The 18947-nt window shown below is 43.5% G+C and overlaps 1 protein-coding gene across 1 annotated transcript; it reads left to right on the top strand.

Annotated features, from left to right (window-relative positions):
• Window positions 1-11169: 11169 nt before the first annotated feature.
• Window positions 11170-13425, top strand: LOC140556475 (ictacalcin-like). The gene is made up of 3 exons (XM_072680441.1): window positions 11170-11277; window positions 12629-12774; window positions 13136-13425. Exons 2-3 carry the CDS (start codon window positions 12637-12639, stop codon window positions 13274-13276), a joined length of 279 nt encoding a protein of 92 aa, XP_072536542.1. The 5' UTR covers window positions 11170-11277; window positions 12629-12636; the 3' UTR covers window positions 13277-13425.
• The last annotated feature ends 5522 nt before the right edge of the window (window positions 13426-18947 follow it).

Genomic DNA, 18947 nt, shown 5'->3' with positions numbered 1-18947 from the left:
GGCTGTTCTCTTGGCTGTTCTCTCGTCTTCTATTCTTCGCTTTCTTCTTCTCCTCTCCTTGCTTTTCTCTTTTCCTCTCTCGTCCTCTCATTTGTTCGTTGTTGTCCACAGGAACCATGTTAGGTTCGATATTTGTGTGTGTGTGTGTGTGTGTGTGTGTGTGTGTATGTGTTTCAGGACACACAGGTCTCACAGAATATCAAAGGCTGTCCAGTGGATCGTCCTATATGTACAAAACACACACACACACACACACACACACACACACACACAAAGACATTATAAACACAGTTCAGCCGTGGCACGAATGAGAGTGAAATTCTAGTCCAGTGATTCATAGCTGGGTTATATAATGAAAGGGGAGGGTTAGCTGAGTTTACGGCTACGCTCCTCCCCCACATCGACCACCCCACCCCCCCGAACTCCCCTCTCCCCCCTAAACCTGTTCTCTTCCACATTCTTTCCTCCTTTTTCATCATGTCTGATCTTTCCGTATCACTGCCATCGCTCTGACGTTCTGCAGAGGTTGTAAATACATTCAGACCTTTGCTCAGACTATCAGTGAACCCTTTAGCGGCCTACACACCTCACAAAGATGGAGGGTGGATAACCCTGTTAGCGCTGCACTGATACAACTGGATCTTGCACCAGTCCCGAGAGGCGTTTCAACAGGAAACTGCAAAACCAGCTCACAAAATCACAGTCTCAGTGATTTATGGAGTAAATTATAACAAAAATGAAGCTCTAAAAATTCACTGCTGGGCCAGAAATAGATGCTCTACAGCAGCTCCAACCCCTTTGCAGAGCACTGTGGGTAAAGAAGCTCTGGGAAGCATACATCTGTTGTGTCCTCGAGATCACGTAGGCTGCATTTGTAGGGTACTTCGCCTTGGAACAGCCTTCTATGATGTAGCGGCCGAGAAACGCAGCCTAGGCTTTGGAGCGCATCCGCTCTAGATCAGTAGCCCTGAAAGTAGCTAGCGCCCCCTACCTACTGTCGCAGGCAGGGAACTGAATAAAAGTTTGGGTTCGGTCAGTTTCGCTCATATTCATCACCAGCTGCTTATCCACTGATTAAAGAAGTGCCGAATACCCACCCTTGAGAGAGCAAGGCCAACTGTGCTCTCTCTGGGGCCTCAGCTGCCCCTCAGAGGATTCGAACCAGCAATCCTCTGATCATAGTGACAGCGCCTTTTTCCTGTGCTGGACTACCCAGGGCCCCGATGTACCACAATTAAGATGTTTGGAGTATTTCAACTACATGCTACTACTGTCGGTAATATTTGAGTACTGTTGCTGACCATGTGCATCCCTTCATGGCCTGTCTCAAACTGGTTTAATGAAGAGGGCGAGGCGTTTTCGAGGTCCTTCAGTGGCCTTCCCAGTCAGCAGATCTAAAACCAGTGGGCTCTGGTGCTTGAAGGTTTGAGAGCAAAGGGGGGCACCACCCAGCTTTAGGACGGCGTTCCTAATATAGTGCTTGCTCAGTATATATACAGCTAGACTAGCTACTGGTGTCATCATTCCTTCAGCAGACAACAGTGTAACAAAAAATGAATTGCTCTGGTTGCTAAGGTATTGCTAAGTGGTTTTTATGGTATCTGAGGTACAACCAACTTTCAGTTTTGTTAAGAGGTTGCTATGGTAATCCATTTGGTTGCTAGCTGCTGCTATCCAGGTGCTATGGTCCTCAAGTGTCATCGCAGCTTAGCAGTGGTGTTGCTGCATGATTGCTAAGGCATTGCCATGGTATAGGAGTTGGTTGCTAAGGTGTTGCTAGGTGGTTGCTGAGCTTGAGATTAAGATTGATTGAGAACATAATATAGCCATAGCCCTAAAAATGTGCAGGGCAGGGGTTTCTCCAGGACCAGGAATGGACATGTGAAGGTTAAGACAGCAAGTATGCTAGATATTCATAGCTAATGTCGCTAATGTAGGGTATTGTTTGGTGGTTGCTTTGGTATTCCACATGGTTGCAAGGATGTTGCCAGTGTACTAGCATGTTTATGCCTTAAGAAATGGCCCAGCCCATCATTCCTGAGGACAAACTTTGGTTGCCATCAATCAAAATATCAAAGAATCTATTCCGAATGTGCAGCAAAACGTCATAACGGTCGCAGCGGGTCCTCACAAAGCGCTAAAAACACACACAGACACAACCCCTCTGGGGTTTTTCTTCTTTGTCTGGACACAATAAGCATATGCAGCACATAAACACACGCAGCCTTTTGCTTCCTCCTTCCTTTCTTTGTGGCACTCTGTCACCAGCCAATAGCAGTGGCAAATTTAGCTTCTCACGCCAGCAAAGGACACTATCGTCATAGAAACACAACAGCGGCACACACAGAGGACGCTAATCAAAGCCAGGCAGCTGACACTGAATCATCCAGTGTGTGTTTGCGTGGAGGCCGAGGAGTAGTGGGGTTTCATGGACGCTTCCTCTCTGTTCCTTCTGGTTTTGCTCGCTGTAAGTCAAGTCCAGGCTTGATAGCTTAGATAGTGGGTGGTGTTGTGGTACTACCTCTACAAATGTTCTACATGCTTCCTCAACAACTAACAACAGCACAAAACAGCGTAACCTCCGGTACCATCTGCCATTCTTCATTTCCTACCATTTCCTAATCATGTTACATTAAAACCACTGACAGGTGAAGTGGTTGCAATGTCACCTTACAGTGTCAATGGGTGGGATGTACAGTTGTTGACTTGTAAGAAGGAGAACTGGGCAAGTGTAAGAGTCTGAGCCATCTGAGGGCATCTACAAAACCTCAGACAGGTCTTGTGGGGTGTCCCTGGTGTTCAGTGGTCAGTACCTACCAAAAGTCCAACGTGCTCCAAGGAAGAAAACAACAGGAAACTGGCGATAGGGCCATGGGCAACCAATTCCCACTGATGTAATCCATGAAGGTCCTGCTTCACAACTTCCAGGACTTCCAGGATCTGCCGCTAATGCTTTATGGGCAGATACCGCAGGGTACCTTTTGAGGTCTTGTGGATAACATGGACTATCTGGTTGCAATCACCTTACAATATCAAGGGGTGGGCAAGCAAGTGAGCAATCAATTCTTGAAGTCGTTGACTTGGAAGCAGGAGAAGTGGGCAAGCGTAAGAATCTGAGCCACTTTGACTTTGGGCATCTGAGGGCATCCACAAAACCTCAGGCAGGTCTTGTGGGGTATGCCTGGTATTCAGTGGTCAGTACCTACCAAAAGTCCAAAGTGCTCCAAGGAAGAAAACAACAGTGAACTGGCGACAGGGTCATGGGCAACCAAGGCTCACTTGTGGCACGTTCCCAGGTACCAAGTGCCAAATTTGCCTAATAGATAAGCAAACAAGCCGAGTAGAGTGGAGCAGAGTAGTGTAGGTACCATGCAGTGGACCAGCGCCATTAGTTCTTCATACTGAGATACTTGCCCTTCCTCCACTGCTGAGTCAAGCCTAGTCATGCCTCCACAGTATGTGTGAGTTCATTCTCCACCACTGATGCCCAGTGGTCCATGGCAGAGGGAAAATTGGTGTCATTCTACATCTACTGTATGAGTGTGCAGCTGTTTGTCTTAACAGTTTACCAACCCCTCTCCATTCATAATTATAATTCTGTATATGACTATTCATAATTTGAACTTTGACCTTTCTATGGTACGGGTATACCACAGTTTTTTTTTTTACATACATCAATGCCAAGGCCGACTGATGAAGAGTTTAAAGGATGGCTAACACAAATTGTGCACCAACAAATGAGCTATGGTCCACCAAACACCAGCACTAAGCGTACATCAGCTGAGAGAGAGGGGAGTTTGGGAGGGCTTAGGCCCACTCACAAGGCCCCAAGATTTGTGCCTGTAATTGATAATAAAGAAAAGCTCCAAGATGCTGAGTTCTGGCATCCTGGTTCTTGTATTGTCACATTAAGTAAATACAAGCGACTGCCAATTCATCGGCAGTGTCCTGGAAGCAGCTACTACCATGGTAGTGTTTACCCATGGTTTACATGCTTACACACTGCCAACAGTCATGAAACTTAATGGTTTTACCTCAGTTCTGTTGCGAAGCCAAATTCCCTCCCATCTTGGGTGCCCTCTCTTCAATGCCACCGGGCAGGTACTTCCAGTCACACAAGACTATGTCTCTATTCTTATGAAATACAGGAAACTGGTCAAATTAGTGTTTCAAAACAAGTTTATCGCTGATAAATCTGATGAAAACCACAACCCTAACTGTTTGTAGCGTTCTGCTCAATAATGCACAGAAAAACTGATGTTTTGGACGCTATGTTGAGCATTACGAGAGCCCCCCATTCATATCTTAACCAGTGGCCTCACCCCTCATTTATAACGTCTCTGGCTTAGCTCAGCTGAGCTCTGCTGACTCCTAGCATAGACTACAGCAAAACTGACTAGCAAAGAAGGTTTCTGTGGAACAACGATGACCAGAAATGGAAATCTTCGCCCCATTTGCCACACATATCTAATCTATCTGAGGCTGAAAAAGATGGACCCTTTTTCCTCTTGTCATGGAAGCTGCTGTGAAGAAGGCTAGTTGGCTAGCTGTTGGGGGTCAGCCGCACTATGGCAACAGGCTGGTTTCCATCCAGACGTTTCACAAACGTTACCCGCAATTAGGAGATTTTGTCATGAAAATGAGCTAAATGAGCTAAATGAGCTGTAGATAGCGTAGGCTAATGCGATTAGCAGTGGCGTTAAAATTAGCGAAACTGAGAGATTTAGCTCAGCCTTTGCCTTTAGCAGAATCAGTTTTACAGCCGTTTGTAGTCTGTTTTTTGGAATCAGCATTTCAGAACGTGGAAAGAAACCTTTGAAGAGCTGAGTATCCTGACTGGACCAACCGTAGGGCCACCATTAGTGTTAGCGTTAGCCTCTTCCTTACGGTTCTAAAGGCTCTGTTCAGTCCTGGTATACTACAATAGAAAGATGAAAACCCTTCTAAAACCCTTTTAAAAATATTTTATTTCCCACTATATGACTTTAGCAATATTCTACCTTTTCCACCTAAATATTTTTGCGCTAACTGGGTGTTTTTCCGAATTTGGGCCTTTTCTATTCAGTTTTTGGGTGCGCATTTTCAAAATTCACAAAAACTTGGAGGATGGAAAACCCTGTAATGAGTCATGGTCGACATACCTAAAATAAATTCTCGGCTAGGGATGACCATTTTATAATGTGCGCAATATCGTCAGCTTCCTAGCCTTCGATCCTGATGCTTCTTAGCTGGCACCCTCAACCTAAAATAAAATCTTGGCTAGGGATGATCGTTTTATTATGTTACAGTGTTTTTAATATCATATTATCCAGTCTGACTGACTTAAGGTAGAACTACTGTAAAATAGTTCCACATAGCAGACTCTGAACTGTTCTGTTACCACCCTTAGAACGCGCCAGAAGGTGCTTTCTTATAACACAGGGGTAAAAACAAAGGATCTGAACTGGCTCAGGCTTAAAATAGCTGATACCTGTCCCTCTAGAAAATGCCTGTATTAGGATATCGCTAATCGCTAACCATGCCACAGGTTTACATAGCGACAATTTGAATTCTACTGTAGTTCGTGCATTCATGTTGTTCATGCATTCTTCAAGAACTGGGTCAAACTTTGTGGGCGAATTACTGGCATGGTTTGACTGGACTATGAGGAACCACTGTCCAGGCGCACAGTGACAGCTCCATTAACGTGAATAGAAAGAGGAGTCCTGGCAGTTCTCGACTGCTGCATCGTAGAAGCGAAACAAAACTATCTGAGCTAATGAGGTCAAAATCATTTGTACGACCACAGAGGCATTCAGAGCATGCACGACATGCCGACACAAGCATACACACACATACGCTTATAGGCCACAACCACTGGGTTGGAGAAGCAAACCGTATATTGGACTTTGTTGATCCTTTCGATCATTTCTGGCATTTCCTGCTTAAAACTTGACAGTTTTACAAGATGTAGTGCAGTGCAAAACAAGGCAGTTGCATAACATGGGCTCTTAATTCCACAATGCAGAAGTGTGTTTGCAGTGCAAATAGTGATTCACCATTGAAAAGCTAACTTTTACTGAACTATTGCCAATGTACACTATATATATATATATATATATATATATATATACACACACACACACAGGCATATATATCTATATATATTTACACACTATTTACCACCCTGTTATTGTACCTCTGAATAAAATCATGCTAATTTAGCTTTTATGGTGGGCTATGTAGCCAATGTTATACCTAGCCAGTCTGTTATAATTACCCACATATGGGGTTAGTTGTAGCATTTGCTCACACTTGCTTGAAAGTATATCAAGCAAAAGGTGCCAAATATATATATATGTATAAAAGGTGTTCTATACATATATATATATGAACCAATAAAAATGCTGCAAAATGACTTTATTTACTTATTTACTTTTTTACATTGACATTCTTTAAAAGTAGATATGTTAAAATGATTATTATTACATCACGATATTTGAAGAAATGTATCATGATACATGTAATCGCAGACAAAATGCATCAGTATCGACAGATTCTTAGAATTTACCATTCAAATACTCTCCCGTACTGAGTACAATATTTTTTATTTAAAATGTATTGCAATAGATCCAATTAAACCCATTGATCAAGGTTCTTTAAGCACTCATTATATTCTCGATATGTTTAGAAAAGCAAATTGTATATCACAATAAAATATTTTTTATGATACGCTGAAATATCGGCACGTTGCCCAGCCCTAACTGAAAGAAGGTACAGACGGTTATTTCCATCTTCTGCAGAGTTGACATTTTGGAGATACTTAGGTTCTCCAAAGGCTCCATAGCGAAGCACTGTCTTTTAGCATCCGTTGGCCAAGCTGCCAGCACGCTGATAGGAAATGAATTTAGCATAAAGGGAAATTGTGGGAACCCAAACAGAAAACAAGACTTCCCCTTTCTTGCAGTATTGCTCACATTTTACCTGTTGTTCCTCAGTCTGGAACCGCAGGTGAAACTCGAGCAACCTCAAATGTGCACCCTGTTTATGATGGGTTATGCGTTATCATTTTTGGTTGGATGTTTCAAAGAATGAAGAATGTATTGAGTATATGAACTTGTTCTGCGGTGTATGAACAGCACATATGCCCGTTTGGTTAGAGCAAAATATGCTTAGGTGCTGTTTAACAAACCACCCTGTTTACCACCCTGTTATCGTATTGAAACAAGCTGATAACTTGGCTAACATTATAAGCCAATGTTATACCTAGCCAGTCTGTTACAATGACCCACCTATGGGGTTAGCTGTAGCATTTGCTCACACTTCCCTGCCAATAAATGCATTTGTTCAGCAACAGTTTATGTTCTATGATGTACAAATAGTAAGCATGTGACTTTGATTAGGAGGGAAAATGCTCCGATGCGACTTACAACAGTATTTACAACCCTGTTATTTGACCTCAGAATGAAATGTGCTGATTTATTTAGTTGATTTAGCTTAGAAGTGCAACAAGAACTAATTATTGTTATTATTTTGTAATTATTCCTGAGTCTTACTATCAGCTCACCCTCAACTAGCTGAAGAGACTGTAACAGGTTGGCTAGATTAGCTTTTAGCCTGGTACCCACTCAGCCCTTCTGCCTTCTCGGTACTCCGGCTTTCATATGTTGCATTGTGGTAGCTTTTAGCCTTTTAACCTCGCCTCCCCATTCTCCCCAAGTAGCCTTAGCATTTAGCCTCGAAAGCCTTTCGCTAGCGGGCTAACATTATAGGCTAATGTTACATCTAGCCAATCTGTTACAGCCACCCTCCCATTAGGTTAGTTGTAGCATGTACACAAACTATGCTTAGACCCTATTTACCACCCTGTCTGGTCTGTTACAATGCCCCCGCCCCAATTAGATTAGATGTAGCATTTGCTCACTTTTGCTTTAAAGTATATCAAGTTAAGGCTGCCAAGGAATTCATTTACCTCAGTATTCTTCCCAAGTGTCCTTAGTATTTACCCTCGAAAGGCCTCGCTAGTGAGCTAACATTATTAGCCAATGTTACATCTAGCCAATCTGTTACAGCCATCCTCCCATTAGGTTATTTGTAGCATGTATGCAAACTATGCTTAGAGGCCGTTTAACAAGCCACCCTATTTACCACCCTGTTATTGCACCCTGCTAATTTAGCTTTTATGGTGGGCTACCTTTATTAGCCAATGTTACACCTAGCCAGTCTGTTACAATTACCCACCTATGTGGTCACACTTGCCTCAAAGCCAAAGAACGCATACACCTGGAATTTAGCCTCGAAAGGCCTTCGCTAGTGGGCTGGGTGTATGCACATTTTGCGGGCGTAAATAAAAGGAGTCAAGACTGTTACATAAGAGTAACAGGGTTTTAGGGTTTTGGTATTGGCCAGTTAAATATAGTTTTCCATTCTATTAGACCTGCTTATGTAGTTTCTGGAGGCAGAATCTATCATTTTCATAGATGACAGTAACAGCCAGACTCTTTACATTGTGGGTAAAGAGTTAGTTCCAACTAAAGCCGTGTTAGCTAAATGCTACATGCCACTAAAGAAACCAGATACCATGTAGACATTGGTCCGGGTTGCCCAACCCTGATGTTTCTGTGTGCACAGTAGACCTCTCAGCGCTGGGCATGAGAGCACGGCGTGGCCATCTCTGCTGCACCTGCCCATAATGCTCCTTTGTATTTGCGATAGCGCTCTGCTAGTTTAATCTGATGAATGCCTTAGAGCTGCAGTGAGGATTTATGGCCTAATGAACAATTCTGCTGTTTACCGAAGTGCTCCAACAACGCGGGTAGAGTTTCTGTGGACGCTAATGACAGTTTACCTCCTGTGGATTCCTTCTTTTAGAGAGGAGCAATGCATATAAGGGCATATCCGATTCCAACGCAATCGCCACCCACTTTTACTAGAAGCGAGACGCTCCCTTCGGTAAAGAAGCTGAACAACCCTAAAGAATCGACTGCCTGGCCTGTAGTTTCGGTAGCAACCCTGTTAAGGAAAAACACATCAGAAGCTAGCATTAGGTTCTGCTTTGAATGCTGGTATGCTAGTCGACCAGCATGCCTGTGCTAGCTAACCAGGTACACCAGCTCCGCACCATCATAAATCACCTGAGACCTGGATAGAACTTAGGGAACTTGTAAGGAAGTATGCTAGGCAGCCAGCATCACACCTAATTTAGCTAAAGCTAATCAGAATAGCTGCCAACTTCAGATAATCTGGTGACTGGAGCAGACGATTAGCCTAATCTAACGAAAGTTGTTTGTAAACTACATGATCATATCTCTTAAAACTTACCACAACCTGCTATGGTAGCTAAGTAGCTAGCATACTTGCTATGCAGTCTACAGGCTACGTTGTTTAGCCTCTTTCGTTTAAACCCCATATTTTCTGCATACAGAGCTTCAGTGATGGATTACGGAGGGCAGCTTTACCTATAAATAATATGCGCTATGCTAGCATGCTTCGGCAAGGTAGCACAACTCGGCGGAACACCGTCTTTCAGCCTGAGGGTTTTTCTATCATGGCTCATTATCTGAAGGTGTGTCAAAACTTTTGTACAATGGATTGCCTGCAGCTAATTATATGACTAACCTGAACGCCCCTGCTTAAAGCTCAACACTGCAATCACCAGCTTGACCTTTATAGCTCCACTTTAAAGGTGTGTACTGCACAATTTTCGTCAGGCCCCCTCCACCCCATGGGTGGTGGACCCAGGGGTGCTGAATGGTTGGAGCAAGGACTATTGGTAGAAATGGTAGCAGCATTGTGGGGCTTAGTGTAATACCTCTTCATGAGGCCCAAAATCCCTGCCAGTGCCCCCTAGGTGGACCATTCTCAGGCACAGCTTATTTAGTAGCGATCTTATCTTAGCCATATGGTCGGAGTTAGGATTATTCTAAGGGCATGTGACTGACTGACTGACAGGGCCCCTAATAAATGTGTTAATTGAGTATTTTGGCAGAAGTGAGCAACATTGTGGGGCCTAGTATCATATATCTTCATGGGGCCCCAAATCCCTGCCAGCGCCCCCTAGTTAGACCATTCTGAGGCATAGCTTATATATTAGCGATCTTATCTTAGCCATATGATTGGAGTTAGGATTATTCTATTATCAGAATTGTTAATGTTGTAGGGCCTAGTGTCATATATCTTCATGGGGCCCAAAATCCCTGCCAGCACCCCCCCTAGGTGGTCCATTCTGAGGCATAGCTTATCTATTAGCGATCTTATCTTAGCTATCTATTGCTGGTAGATACATCTCAGGTACATAGGTGCTGCTGTAGTTCTCAGGTCAGGATCACAGCAGGGATAAATGAAGGTCCACCACCAAAAAGTCTCCAACCAGGAGCGGCTCTGCGGTCCGAAACTGACCACCGACGTGAGGCTAGACACAAAACGTGCATCATTGATTCCTCTACAGCACCTGATTGTGCAAAGCTGCATCTTTACCCTTATGCAACATGTCTGATCTCCTGCAGACGAGGAAGCACTTCAGCTTTGTTCCCATTGCCCACCTGCACCTTCCAGCTGCCCAATGAAGCCAGACCTGCGGCTTGCTTAACATGTAGGTGGTTCTATTTGCCCTCCATTGTAGAGAAAGCATGGATTATTGTAATACCCTGTGGTCCGACGTCCAGACACACCTAGCTTTACTGTATGCACAAGGTTCAGTTGCTTAACAAAACCTGGCTAAACTTGCTCATCCAGTAAACCACTTGTTGGTATCAGCAGTAAATGGCAGTAGATGCCTCCTGGAGGTCTACAAAGGCTTGAATATTCGTTGTGGTGTGATTGAGCTAGCCCGAACCCATCTAGATTTGGAAGGTGTCCAAGCAGAAAGTCACGGTACGCCCACTCTGGCTAGGCTCCTGTCATATGAGGAAGTAGAGCTTCAAACAGTAGAGTTTCCATGGCAGTTTTAGAGGGGTGGTTGGGGGGGGGGGGGGGGATACAATGCTGCATGCTAGCTCAGACAAAGGCCTGGAACTTGCAGGGACGTTTTAGCATCTTATGGTGATAATTATGGTGCTATTGTAAACCTCCAAGACTCGGGGTGGGATAGCATGGACACGGAAGGAGAAAGAAGAAGAAGCAGCAACAGCAGAAGAGGAGGAGGAGGGAGTGAGCAGTGGGTTAAGGAGGGTAGAACGGATGGAGCCAGAGGGTGTGGCAGCTAGCGCATATAACAGCAGGTCCGTCCCTCTTTCCATCACTCCCTCCGTCTCTCTCTCTCTTTCTCGTTGCTGCCCGAGGTCTCCGTGCAAACCCAAGGTAAGTGGGGGTTCGGAAAAGTTCTTAAAGTTTTTAAAGTTGGGAAAGTTTGTTGTGGGTGCAGCAGAAGTTTTAGCCTAACCAGATCTATCGGTAGCTTCTAGTTCTTGACCTGCTGACCTGGTGGCACTGAATCAACAGATTTGGGAGGGCCGCTTTTTTTGGACCAGGTGGAATTTTACTGCAGCTAACTGCTTGCACTCACTGCTCTCGCAAACGCTACACAAGGGCATTCTTCTCCAGCCTTTTCCTATCAGGCTGTGCAGTGTTCTCCTTCTCTCTCTGGCTTCATGCCCTCTTTTAGTGCTTGTTGCATTCATTGACAGTGAGTCAAGGCACTGCGTAGGACTTGTAAACTCTCTCTCTCTCTCTCTCTCTCTCTCTCTCTCTCTCTCTGCTCACAGACCCCTCCCTCCCTGCTTCCCTGCCTGCCTGGGATTTTTTTTTTTTTTTTTTAATTATTTATTTATTTTTCATTCCTTCCTTTCTTCGCTTCCGTTTCTCCGCACTCAGTCGCCCCCTCTAGGCTCACAGCCGTCCGTCGCTTCAGTTTGAGACCCTTGCGTTTGCTCAAGTGCAACTTATCTAGGCCACGTTTCTCGTCCAGACGTATTCCAATGCCTCCGAGCTCATTTTAACCGGCAGAGTGTAGCGTAGAGTGTTGTTGACCTTTGGGAACACGTTCATGTGGAGTGCCGACCGACCCAAACGAAGCCAGTAACTTTCCTTTTAGCATAGCTAGCATTTAACTAGTCTTTTAGGAGAGCCAAGATCGATCTTTCTCCTTTCTCACCCTCTCTTGATCGCTCTTTCTCTCCTTCTCAATTCAATCGTTAACCCAATGACTTAATTACAGGGCGCAGCGAAGGGCGTTGGCCGTAATCTGCTTGTGTTTAAAACTGGTGGTTTACTTCACCAGTTCAACCTCCTCTCTCGTCCTCATCCTTCCCTCCTCCCCTTTTCCTCTCTTACTTTCTTCTTTGCAGGCCATTCCTTCGGCCACGGCGCAGAGAAAAGGGCGCCCATCCCTTCCTCCAGGCTAAAGCTGGGCGTGGCACTCTGTTAGTCACTGTTTGTGTACACGAAGGCGTGTGGTGCCGTTCACGTTTTTTTTTTTGCAGGCCTGAAATGTCTGATGAACGCTAGCTGTCGCTGACGGAACAAGATCCCATTCAATTGGGATCTGTCCCTTCTCCAGACGTGCAAATTAATCACAGAAAGAGTAGAAAGTTCAGGGATGGTCTAACGTCTCTTTGAGGTCAAGTTGCCTCAAAACTTGAGCAGTTGCTAACCTGAATGTACGCAAAACTGAACCGCAGTTACTGCAACCCTTTACGCTCTCTTTCCTCAGAAGCCACCATGTCCGACGTCCAGAAAGCCATGGCACTCCTGATTGCTGCCTTCCACAAGTACTCCGGCAAGGAGGGAGACAAGCTCACTCTGAGCAAGGGCGAGCTGAAGGACCTGCTCAACAATGAGCTCGGAGACATCTTCGGGGTGAGAGTCGCACTAGCACATTAGCATCCGCACAGCCGAAGCTAACTGCAGTTCTTCTAGGCGTAGGAAATCAGCTAGGACAGTAGTTTTGCACTAGAGTTAGACTGCTAATGAATTAGCCAGTTAGCATTGCGCGGACCCTAGAGGCGCTGGAAAAACCTGGAAAAATGGACACAAGTATAAAAGTCGGTTCAAGCATCCGGCCTTTCGAAGCACATAAGCAAGTCTATTTGCTTGCTAACTGGTGCACATAAACGTCCATTACTTTTTAGCTATGTTGAACGGATCTTTTCTGAAGGATAGTGAAATAATAAACTGCCTTTTCTGAATGTGTGTGTGTGTGTGTGGTTTTGCATGACAGAAAAACACAGACCAGAAAGCACTGGATAAGATCTTCAAGGATCTGGACGCTAACGCTGACGGAATTGTTGACTTCCAGGAGTACGTCACCCTGGTGGCCTGCCTTACCATGCTCTGCAACGAATTCTTCAATAAAAAGTAGAGAGGGACACTCACTAGCCACACGTGTACTTACACACCCATATTCATACATATAAAAAAAACCCCCAAGTTTTAGCGTTTTGTACAAAGGAAACAAAATTAAAATGAACTATTTTAATATGTGTTAATAAAACATTTGTTTTCTGGTCATCCATGTGTGTATTCATTTGTGTGCATTAAGGAGGGCGAGGGGGTTGATCACGGAACGGACAATGGAATAAGTATATAATTGGCTGTCAAAAAGAATGCAATGAAGGTTTTAGCAATAAACAATAATAATAAAACATATAATATAATATAATAGAGGTTATAGTATTTTGTTAGGTAGTTTGCTGCCCCCTACTGGCCTTAATCTGCATTACTATAGTACTATCAAAGGGGTAGAGGAAGCAGGAAGCATCTTGCTTTGAAAACAAGAAGCTCTTTATTGTGAAGCCCTGGCAGAATGCCTCACCTGAGTCGACACATGAATCTGAAGCAATTGATTCACTGAACAGTGCCTCAGTGAGCTTACTCAAACACACACACACACACACACACACACACACATGCAGACCATGGCACTAACCACATGAGGTTCCACTTACATGGTGTCTGACCACACATGCACTTAACATGGTGATATGCGCAGGTCCAAACACATGGATTACACCACTATATGGACAAAAGTATTGGGACACCTGCTCATTCATTGTCTCCAAGGAAGCCAAGGGTATTAAATAAAGAATTTGAAGGCTTTCTACTAGATTCTGGAGGAGTGTTGCTGTGAGGATTTGATTGCATTCGGCGGCATGAGCTGTTAGATGATTGCCTATCGCCTAGCAGACACCCATGCTGGCCAGCATTACACTGAAGTGGAGGGAGTGCAGGGAGAGACAGGGGGAGCCATCTACCCACCTGAAGAGAGAGCAGGGCCAATCGTGCTCTCTCCGGCTCCGCTTGCTGATGGCAGGCCACATGATCCGGGATTCGACCCGGTGAAAACCTTGGAGGTGATTTGACATCAACTGTGGAAGGAGGAGGGTCCTGTGATGACATTTCGGGATTGTTGGAGGCCCCTTTACTCATCGTGCGGCCTGCTCTTGGGCTCGACTTCCTAGGACACACACACACAGACTAGCTTTTGCTGGACCATCTTTGATGGTCAAGGTGGTCATGCTGGTCAACACAGCTTGGTCATGCTGGTCATGCTGCCTGCCCAGTTTGGTGATGTTGGTCAGGCTTGTAGACCAGCTAAACCATCAAACTCTACCTAAAACATACCCGATGCTGGTGCTAAGCTGGTGCTAAGCTGGTCGACCAGGCTAGTTGTCACTGACCGCTTGACCCTGTCAGCTAGAGCTAGCCTGTGTTAGCCTGCGACCCCTGCTGCACATTTGGGTCTAGCTGGAGTTATCACCCTTTTAGCCATGTTAGCATGCGTTAGCCTATTAGCACTGCCTTAGTGCGCTAGTTGCCATGTTACCATTGTTTCTTGTTTACAACGTCTGCACATACATACACCATATGTAGTTTCTGCACTCCTATGTCCAGACACACCCAACCACTGTATTCACAAGGCTTTGCCACTTCACAGAATCTGGCTAAACTCGCTAGCCCAGTCAGTGTTAGGCAGGGTTTTAGACAGCAGTTTATGCCTCCTGGCTATTTACAGAGGGTTGAACAGGTTGTGGTTTAACTGCCCGCCCCTGACATTTTCTAGGTTGGAAGGCATCCAGGAAGAAAGCCACCGTACGTCCACTCTGGTTAGGCTGCTGCCATATGAGGAACTTGGCAAACAGAGTTTCTAGGGCAGTTTGGGGGAGGGATACAGTGCTGTATGTGCTGTACAGTGCAGTAATTTGAAGTGGACATGTAAACAGCATACTCCGATTAAGGCCTAAAAATCCAATAAAGAAAGCTGGACTTTACCTCAGTTATCGGATTTCTCAGTCGTAGTACCGGAAATTAGCAAGCAGTGTTTAACACAGCACCCACAAGGTGGCGACAACACTTCTAGACGATGTATGATCATGCAGTTGACCTTTACTGGTTGCAAAGTAGAACTCCGATCACTGCCTGACTCGTGTAGACCAGATTTTTCCCACTGTCTGATTACTCGAGGGCATGTAAACGCGTTGATCGGATTAGTTATTGCAATTTGATGTGCATGTAAACACACTCAATGACAAACACTAGAACATAAGAGGATTTTAATAATTAATAATAGGGGTTTTGTTGTTGTTTTTGTGAGGTACTGTTGGATCATTGTCCTGTTGCATGACCCAACTGTGCTTCAGCTTCAGCTCATGGACTGAGCTGACATTCTTTTGAAGAATTCTCTGAAAGTCTGAGTTCTATTAACTCATTCAGAATTCATAGTTCCCTTGATGGTAGCAGGAAGACAAAGTACTGATGTGGTAGACTGTCCACAAGCCACCATCGACCATCACTGCGCTTCACAGGTGGTATAAGGTTCTTATTTTGAAAAGCAGCGATTGATTTTTGCCTTTGTTGCCTAAAAAACTTTAGCTTCAACTTTAAATGGATCTGTCCAGAACAGATTGTTCCAGATCTGGACAGGACAATCATCTAGGTGAATCTAGGCAACTTTGAGAGGAGCATCAACATCTCCTTGGTTGGCAATGCTTTCCACCATGCTGTTCAGCCATGGATCCCATTCTTGCCTAGTGTTTTTCAAATGGTTGAGTCATGAGCACTATTCTTGGCTGAGGCAAGAGTTTTCAAGTCTTGTGTAGACTCTTCATCATCATAACATACCTCAAAGAACAGGTGAGGACAGGTGATGCTAAAGAAAACTTACTCACAGGTTGGATCTGGCCCAAGACTTTAGGATCATAATATTGAAAAATGACAACTGTCCCCATGACAACTGTTAGCCGCCGTGCTAACACCGCAGTAGCAATGTGTCGGCGTGCTAACATCGTGGTAAGTAGATATTGGATAAAGCTGTTAGCTGGTGCGCTAACATTGAATAAGCTATGCTGGAACGAAGCTGCTAGCCATTGTGCTAACATTGTGGTAGCGATGTTAGACAAGGCTGTTAGCTGGCACGCTAACACCACAGTAGCGATGTTGGATGAGGTCAGTAGCCCAGTATGAATTGGGGGAGGGGGGTGGTTTGTAAAGGAGCACTGAAAGGATGGGTGTATGATTGACTCAAAAAAAGTGTGCAGCAGATCCTGTAGGCCTGTAGGCCTGCAACTACAACAATGAGCCAAAATATTAGGACCACAGATGACCAACAGTGAATGTGAAGGTCTGGGATATATGCTAGATGGTAGCTAAATGATTGATCCTCACAGTTGACAGGCTTATAGACCTGAGGCACTGTGACAAGGGCCACCATCATGCAAGGGCAACAAAGGCTAAAGTTTTCGGACACCACTACAAAACGGCATAACCCCAAAGTTGTGCACTATCTAGTGAATAGGGAAAGTTAGCACAATTCCAAGGGCCTGTGACTGAAAGGGCCCTTAAGGGGTATTGCCAACCGTCTGCCACACACACACACACACATAGTAAATACAGCATTTCATTTTGCTAGCAGGCTAGATTGTGTGCCCAATGCAAGACTGGAACGCCTAGTTCCGTTTTGCTATGCAGGTGAATGTCGCCATCATGTGGTGCTTCAGTGCTTCAGTCTGGGATCCTTTTCTACTCATCTCAACTAGAGATACTGGCAACTAGGATGGTATAAATGTGATGGCCATTGGCAGCTTTAGTAGGTCCAAAGTGCATAACCCCTCCCATGCCACCCACCCAAAATTATGAGCACTGCTTTGATTAGCTGGTTTACATCACAGAGAAGGTCCACAGTAGTATAGCATTGTCTAGCCTACCCTAATGCAGTGTAGCCTGGCCTAGCATAGCTGTTAGCACTGTAACAAGTACAGTGTAATTACAGTTATTAATATTTATATATAGTCATTAATATTTCAGAGTCTTTCACATTTAGATGTTTTCCTGCTCCAACACACCACCTTCGACTTTGCATGGGCTAGTTAATGAGCTGATTAGCTGGATCAGGTGTGTTGGGCTCAGGGTAAACACTAAAAAGTCCAGGGCAGGGGCTTGTCCAGGACCGGGTTTGGGAACCAATGGATTAGATGAAGATTTGATTCTGACATCTACACTAACGAGCCAAAATATTCTGACCACAGATGACCAACAGTGCATGTGAAGATCTGGGATATATGCTAGACGGTCACTAAAAGGTTGATTCTCGTAGTTGACAGGCTTACGGACCACATGGGCCAGATTGTTATGACTGGGTTGGAACATTTGTCCAAGGAAGGACCAATCACAAACCAGCTAAAGAGACTGCAGCAGGGTTTGGTAGAGTAAGCTTTTAGCCTAGCACCTATTAAGCACCCACTTGCCACTCTCCTCACTCTCGGCTTGCAACAACGATGGCTTACCCGGTTCGCTAGATTTCAATCTTTTTTAGCCTCACTTGTATGTTCTCTTTTATGTTACGTTTAGCCTTGAAAGGCTTTCTCAAGTGGATGTATGGAAATTTGGGTGGGTGGGTGGGTTGGGGTGTAATTATTCTGCTGAATTTTTAAAAAAATATACTGAATATACTGAACTCTCATTATTTAACCATTTCTATGCCAGTGTTTTAGCTGGTCATACCGGTGAGGTAGGTCAACCAGATAAATTATTATTATTTATTTTTTAAATTATTTTTTATTAGAATTATTAATTGTAAAATCTGAATTATTCTGCTGATTTTTTAATATACTGAATATACTGAACTCTCATTATTTAACCATTTCTATGCCAATGTTTTAGCTGGTCATACCGGTAAGGTAGGTCAACCAGATAAATTATTATTATTATTTATTTTTTTAATTATTTTTTATTAGTATTATTTATTGTAAAATATGAATTATTCTGCTGATTTTTTAATATACTGAATATACTGAACTTTCATTATTTAACCATTTCTATGCCAATGTTTTAGCTGGTCATACCGGTGAGGTAGGTCAACCAGATAAATTATTATTATTATAATTATTATTTTTTAATTATTATTTTTTATTAGTATTATTTATTGTAAAATATGAATTATTCTGCTGATTTTTTAATATACTGAATATACTGAACTCTCATTATTTAACCATTTCTATGCCAGTGTTTTAGCTGGTCATACCGGTAAGGTAGGTCAACCAGATAAATTATTATTATTATTATTATTATTTATTTTTTAAATTATTTTTTATTAGTATTATTTATTGTAAAATATGAATTATTCTGCTGATTTTTTAATATACTGAATATACTGAACTCTCATTATTTAACCATTTCTATGCCAATGTTTTAGCTGATAATACCGGTAAGGTAGGTCAACCAGATAAATTATTATTATTATTTATTTTTTAAATTATTTTTTATTAGTATTATTTATTGTAAAATATGAATTATTCTGCTGATTTTTTTAATATACTGAATATACTGAACTCTCATTATTTAACCATTCCAATGCCAGTGTTTTATCTGGTCATACTGGTGAGGTAGGTCAACCAGATAAATGATTATTATTTATTTTTATTTTGATTTAATTTAATTTTTTTTATTAGTATTATTTATTATAAAATGTGAATTATTTGACTGCTGTTGAGCATCGTTGAATATTCGAGGCTTTTAGACAGAGCCTAATTTTCACT

The sequence above is a fragment of the Salminus brasiliensis genome, chromosome 5 (genome assembly GCF_030463535.1).
Source record: "Salminus brasiliensis chromosome 5, fSalBra1.hap2, whole genome shotgun sequence".
Lineage (NCBI taxonomy): Eukaryota > Metazoa > Chordata > Actinopteri > Characiformes > Bryconidae > Salminus > Salminus brasiliensis.
This window is presented reverse-complemented; position numbering and strand designations above follow the sequence as displayed.